Genomic DNA, 7,119 nt, shown 5'->3' with positions numbered 1-7,119 from the left:
TTTTTTTTTTTTGCAGAAAAACTGAGAAAAACAACTTTTTGGGAAAAAATATAAATACTGGATTACAGTTAGTGTTCATTATCAATGAAGACTTAAACCTCAGAGGGTTAATAAGCCTTATTTTCCATTTTATTAAAACGTGTCATGCCTAATAAATCTTTTCCCCGGTGCCCTTAATGATGAATTTTGACACCTCAGTAAAAATAAATAAAGATGTCATTTCTGATGCACACCCAGAACCAAATAAAAACCAATCTATCCCAGAGTATTCTTGTTCTAATGAACCAATGTTATTCTGTATGTACTCCTGGTCTCACAGTATAGCACTGACTGACTCCGACCAGAATAGAAGCAGGAGTGGGAGGCCAAACTGACCAAGACGACATGCACATCCACAAGTCTATAGGTTGAGAAATAAATCAGCTGGCAGCTTCATTAAATGGTACCTGCAAAACATCAGTGTCACCGCCAGTGGTGGAAGAGATGCCTCCAGCATGCTGGCTGGTTTTTAAGGAATGGTTCATGTGGGCAAAGGACACAGGAAGGTGAAAACCGAGTAAATAAAGACTATGATGGAGGAGTGCTTAAATGGTCTGTCAGTTCAGTCTGAAAAATATGATAATTTGGAGGGGTTAGTACTAAAAGGGATTTTTTTTTTTTTAACAAGGAAGGTTATCACTGTGAACTTTGCAAGCTATAAACTGTGGATGCCGCTCGACTGGAGCTGTTCTTTGTGTCATTGCCCTGTTGTAGGAGGAAACTGGCTCCATTGGAGCTCCAATGGCTTTAATGCAGAGGCCAGGTGATTGTGTCCAAATTATTTTAGTCAAGTCTGCACAGGTTTTCAGAATCAATAAGAAAAGTGAACACAGGATAGAAGCAGAGAAAAAAAACGATGGTTTGCAGACGACCTCGATGTGAAAAACCTCCACTGATTTGAGTTTGACATCATTTGTCAGTAAAGCATGCCAGCACTGGTGAAAGGGATTGCTAGCTCGGAGGCATATGTTTCCAAGAGCTCAGACAACTTGGATCCACTTCTATGAATTGGATTCCCATCCCGGTTCTCAACTCTGCTCACAGCTTGTTAGAATGATATGAGCTAAATCACCATCAAGCAAAAGTCAATGTCTTGACTACATTCCTCGTCTTATTTGAAACTCATTTGATGAGTGAAAGTATGTTTTGTTTTGTTTTTTTTTAATATTAGCAACATGAAATTTTCTGGGTGATCCTGAACTTTTGAGCAATAATTTATATTTTAAGATTATTTCTTCACATGTATTTGAATCAAAGAGTGAAAAAAGACATGACATGTAGTGGGAAGAGAGTAGACGACAATACGAAGCATGCATGTGGACAGTGAGACTCAAAGCAGGAACCTGCGCCAGTCAGCACTTACATCCATGTGACATGAACACGCAGCTCTCAGGTTATTTAACTTTACTGTTTACTTTATATATTATGAGCGTGTGTTATTTAAGTGGGTCATGTGTGGGTAAAGCTGAGAGCGTGTATGTCATCATCACTGTTCAGTATAATACTTGCTGTTTGGGTTGCACATGTTCGTGTGCTGTTTTTTTTTTCTTTTTGTGGAAATCAACTGTTCTAAGATGATTTACAGGTTCATTACAAAAATAATCAACATGTTTATTAAAGGGTTTATGCACACGTTGTTTGAACATTTATCTTGCTCACACAGTATAATGAAAATACACCAGTGCAGGTTACAAAAACAAAACAAAAGAACAAATCCATACAATCAGTGGTTAGTGTGTACTGGTCTATCGTGTGTGCAGGTAGTCTGCCCTGCTGTAATGCTGGCAGGTTGGAATCAGTTTCTGAGGAAGCAGATACGTCTATCCTGGTTTCTGGTTGTCAACCAGGTCGTCGTCAGTCTGCCGTTATTATTCCAAATAACACTGGTCCAAGCATGCTACTGGGAAGAAATTTATATTTGAGAATCCTAGTCAGGCTGCTGACCAAACTGTGGTGCCTTTTTACAAGGTTGGGTGTGTTTGACAGAGTGGTCATTTGGGATTAGCTGGATAAAGGCATTGTCACTTCTTTTTGCGTTTTGAGACACAGGACGACGCTATAATCAGTCAGGTGTGACCCAATCCCACAAGTTGGCGACCCTACATGCATTAGTACGACTAGTTTTATTAGTAGAGAAAAGCTCCTTCCAAATTTGGATTTTCCAAATAAATCCATCAGAGAAAGATCATACATGCCAGGCTCCTTGCTCTTATTTTGAAAATTCAGTAGCTGCTAACCAGCTAGCCCTGGCACTTCCCCCTCCTGTGACTACTCTTGTAGCGGGTCCTTGAGCTTAATTAGCTGCTCCAACTCCACCATCTTGGACTGCTGCTGGGAACAGTAGTCCTCCACCTGCTTTGGAGGTCGACTGTGAGCTGGAGTCTCACTCAAACCGGACCCTGCAGCAGGTGGAGATCTGGTTCTTGTGCACAGAGCAAACAGCTGCAGTCCGAAATGGTGAAGCAGGACGAGAGACTCACTGAAGAAGCACCTCAATATATTAATCATTTATTATTGTCACAAAGTACCCAGCAAACATAATATTTGCAGAGGATAAACTTAATTATTTTTCACTGCTTAATATTTTACTGAGAAAGCTTGTGCAGTGTGAAATGAGCTGCACAAACACACTGTATATGTAGGGGAAACAGATGACGTTCTTCTAGCCTTGTATTAACTAATCACATTACATAACTCCACATCAATGCAAATTAAAGGTAGATTGTGATGCATTCACTGTGAGGAGCTCTGCGCCTTCTTCTTACCTTAATGAAAGCGTAGCCGGCTCCGTTGTCTGTGATGGTGAGGCCCAGAGCATCTTCCGATTTATAGACTTCTACCTCTTTTTTTAACCCTCTAACGTGGGCGAAGATAAAATCCTCGAGGCCGATCTGCCCCCCCAACAGCTTATCCATGTCTATCTTGTGTGTGTTGAGAGTGCAAAAGAGGATCTGTAGACAGAAAAGAAGCAGGAACATCATTAATATGTCACATGTGAGATGAGGGCCATCCAAGTCTGCATCTCGTATAATTAAAAATTATTTGAAAAAATAATTTCTGTTTTTAATCACAGCATGAAAATTGAGCTGAACTCCAAAATCAAAGTTGCTGGAGTGTAGATGACTGAGCTCTGTGTCACTGTGCTAAATGCAGAAGTCATCAGGGAGCTCTGTGTTCATAGCAGCTGCTAAGTTATGCGGTTATGCCCTCTGCCACCCCACGGTGAAATCGGTGATAGTCCGAGCTGCATTTTAAATCGTGTTTGAAGCAAATGGGGGAAATGACCTTTACTCCTGTGTAGCTTCACACCTCACCAGGACAGAAAGAAGGGCAACACGATCACCAGAAACATGATAGACCAGAAGGAGCCTGATTTAACTCCTCTTCAGACAGAAGCTGGACAGTGAGACCCAGGAGGAAGAGTCCAGTGCTTGTGAATCATTTATCCTGCTCTGACTCACCTACACAGACATTTAAGCTGGAGCTAAGTTCTGCTTTTATCCAGATTTATTACCAGCGCTCATATTAAAGTGGTGCATCATTCTTCGACTGCGGGATCAGCTTTGCAAGAGAAAATGATCCAGGATTCAGAGGCTGACTTGCAGATCGGGAATGTTTCGTACAGATTTATCTGCAGGATGACCTTTGTGCACCAATCAGTCACTGGCAGTGAGGCTGACCTTGTTTGGGCCTCTTTGTCCTCCTGTGTACCGACAAGTGCTATTCACACACGCATTGGCTGACGCGGCCTCTTTTGGTTGCCTTGGGTTACCAGACTATAAAAGAATTTGATTATAATGGAGGGAGGCCAGTGGAGGAGAAGGCAGAGAGAAAAAGTAGAAGTACAGGAGAAGGGGAGGCGATGGGTGTACTGTAGCTTAATTGACAGCTTTTTTTTTTTTTAAACCCCCCCACCCAGCCCAGGCCAGGGTGTTACCCCCGCATGGGTGGGAGGACTGGCAGCAAACGCCTACGCCCGATTACCGAGGCTGCCGCCTGCATTAAGCTGCTTCTGTTAGAGGCAGGCAGCTCTCAGCACTCCTCTCCTCCTGCTGGGCCGCCTGCTGACGCTGCGAGTGTCGCTACTTTGCGATGAGCAGCATCACGCGCTCACGCACAGCCTCTACTCTGACGCCCTGACTCACAAGAACAGATACTACACCTCCCACGGCCTTTGCCACGCTCACCAAAGCCCCGATAACCACATGGAAAAAGGGCAAGTCAAAAGAGAGGCGCTGCAATCTGCTCAGCATCATCCAAGACAAAGCTAGTCATGTGTCCTTAACAAGAGGATTAAAAACTCACTGAATCAGATTTAAGTTACAATTTAGAGACAAAACTGTGTCGCGGATCAATTCTTTGTGGTAATATAATGCAGGTAGTTTGTGTAAGAAAACATTTCAGTTGATATACGATAACATACGATATACTCGTTTTCTCTACTGATTTTTGCTTTTAAATAAATTATCTGCACTCAAAAGTCTAAATTGTTGACATTCCGATAAAGATAAAGAGTAACAAATATATACATATACCTACCACAGGCATTTTCAATCAACGTCTGCATAAAATCACACAGAAGCTGAAAAGTCAAACTACTCATACATATTTAAAACCCTGAACCATTGACATCTGTATCTAGTTTGTATCTTTTCTTTTTTCTTTTTTTTTTTAAAACAATCATTAAGCTATAATTTTTGTTTAAAAAAAACAAAACAAAAGCTACTCTTGTAGAGTCCAGGAATAAAAGCATGGAAATATGCATAATAAAACCACTTTAATATAGATGGAAATAGACGTGTGACTAACCGGCTATTAACAGAGAAAGAGAGCAGCTGAAATGAGAAAATAACAATTTCCACCTTTTGTTCTCCACATCTAGACTGTATGAATCAGATCTATTATCCTCGCTTTTAAAAATATATATATAGAAGGTAAGTCTAGAAAAATAGAGCCCCTAATTGCACCTGCCTCTGAAGTATACCCCGGCATTGAAGCAGTATTGACTCAAAGCTTAGGAAACCTGTTTCTTTGGCAACTGAACCGCTGCCAATTTACAGCCTCTTCAGCTCGCCTCTAGTCTTTTAACGGCAGAGCCGAGGGTCAGAAAGATTACAGAGGAAGCATCAAGCTCAAAGTGGGATCTCACTCATACGTAACGCCTTCATAAGCCGCTGTGTTTTTTTTTTTACACTTTCCATCTTCTGCTGTTACTTTTTTGCATTTTTAGGGCTTAACTGGGAATGCTGAGCTAAGCTCTGTGTATTGTGGTGTGGCTGTTTTCCAGCAGGAAACCACATCCATCAGCATTTAGGCCTGTGTAATCATTTACCTAACTGCGGATGTGAGACTCTTCAGGATGAAGGCTGAGGGAGGGGTGATTTTGGAAAGGTGGTGCAGAAAAAGCATAGTTTATTATGAAAAGCCTGTTTTTAATTAACTGAAACATGATCTTTCTGATCCCGGCTGACAAACAATCCAGCCCTGATCGTGTGGTCCAGAGTGGAGAAGGCAGATGGGTCATTCTGAGTCAAATCAGCACCGGTTTTTTGCTCAACTGCCTCAGATTAGCATAAAAATATTATGCTACAAAGTCTGAACATATCTATTGAGTGTGGGAAATCTTAGCTTCATATATTCAATTGTTTTCAACATATATTTGGATTAATGGTCTTTGGATCCCCCATCACAACACTTTACTGGGGGATACTTCAGGCTGGACACCATCACACATTTTGGATATCTTACAAGCAAACACCAAATCTTTCCAGAAAAGTCAAATTGAAGATGTTTTTTTTAAATACCACAATGAACTTGAATGAAAATACTTCGACTACTTCTACCATCTTTAAACTAGTTCTTTCTACAGGTCTTCAATTTCCAAGTAAATCCAAGTTCTCAGGATTCGATGTTGAACTTCAGCTACTCTTTCTTTTCCGATTGCTGAAGTCCATTTAAGTTTTGGATGATATACCTTAAGTAGTTTTATAGATAAAGTGATTTGAAAAAATAAAATAAAATAAATAACTTCTGAGAAAAGGCTGGAAAAACCACCAAAGTCTCCAGAGAATTATTATTATTATTATTAGCAAACTAATAAGTATGGAAAGCTAACATTTGGTATCATCACTTCGCTTTTTTCTGTTGTCCCAATTCACAACATCAGTTGTTTATTTTACCTGCATATGTCACATTAATTGAACTTATTTTCACTCTTGCTGTCCACGTCCCAACAGTCGGGCCAACCTCACAATATTAGACCTGCTTTTTACAGTAATCTGATCCCTGATGTTTTGCCTCACAGATATTACTTTAAATACACTGGCCTCGTAATTTAAATATAACCATCTGCCACTTTGACACCACACACATGACAGAAAATAAAGAAAAGCAGGATAGGTCCCTCTTTAAAAGCATGTGCTGACTAGAATACTTAAACTGGCATTAGTTCATGGGGATGGACGGGTAACGTAGGTTTATTTTAATGTAAACAAATAGATGTAAATGTTCTTTTAAGGAACATTTCATTTACAAAACAGATGAGCAGCCTTGGCTATCTTAAACACTGCCTTTATTTGATAGAGAAGGACAGGAAAGTGGGGGAGGAAGACGTGCAGCAAAGGGTTTGGACTCAAACTCAGCCTTGGGGAATACGATCACCTGCTCAAGCAGAGTTAAACTGGTGCCTAGCTTGAAATGGCTTTTAAAGAAATTCTTCCATTCATATTCACATCTGTGTAGCAATGCTAACATCACCTGACTGGGAGTATTAGTACATTCTACTGAAAACCGTCAGGTTACTGTGACCCAACTGCAGCTTCCACATTTATAAAACCATCTTAGTGTGCCACTTTGGAGCGTCCAGCTTTCAGTCAACACGTCTGACAGCCCTGCTCTGGACGGAAAACAGATTCGATTTTTATACAGTGTGAAAGTGCACTGAAAATAAATCATGTTTACCTCCCAGGTTAAAGATTAACTTTGAGGAAGACGGTTCATTGATGTTGAAACACATTCTTAGCTTGATGTGAAACCTGGACAGTAAGTTTCCATTTAAGTGTCTCTAATTTCCTGAGAATA

The 7,119-nt window shown here is 40.6% G+C and overlaps 1 protein-coding gene across 1 annotated transcript in view; it reads right to left on the bottom strand.

Annotated features, from left to right (window-relative positions):
- The window catches only part of gipc2 (GIPC PDZ domain containing family, member 2), a 21,986-nt gene that overhangs the window by 4,101 nt on the left and 10,766 nt on the right, over positions 1 to 7,119 (bottom strand). Inside the window, exon 2 of the mRNA XM_005729025.1 lies at positions 2,805 to 2,990. Coding sequence (XP_005729082.1) covers positions 2,805 to 2,990 — 186 coding nt within the window. The remainder of the gene's footprint in view (positions 1 to 2,804; positions 2,991 to 7,119) is intronic.

This window comes from Pundamilia nyererei, unplaced genomic scaffold (genome assembly GCF_000239375.1).
Source record: "Pundamilia nyererei isolate P.nyererei 1_Seehausen unplaced genomic scaffold, PunNye1.0 scaffold00031, whole genome shotgun sequence".
In the NCBI taxonomy this organism is placed as follows: Eukaryota; Metazoa; Chordata; class Actinopteri; order Cichliformes; family Cichlidae; genus Pundamilia; species Pundamilia nyererei.
The sequence above is the reverse complement of the archived record's forward strand: the minus strand, read 5'-3'. Positions and strand labels throughout refer to the sequence as shown.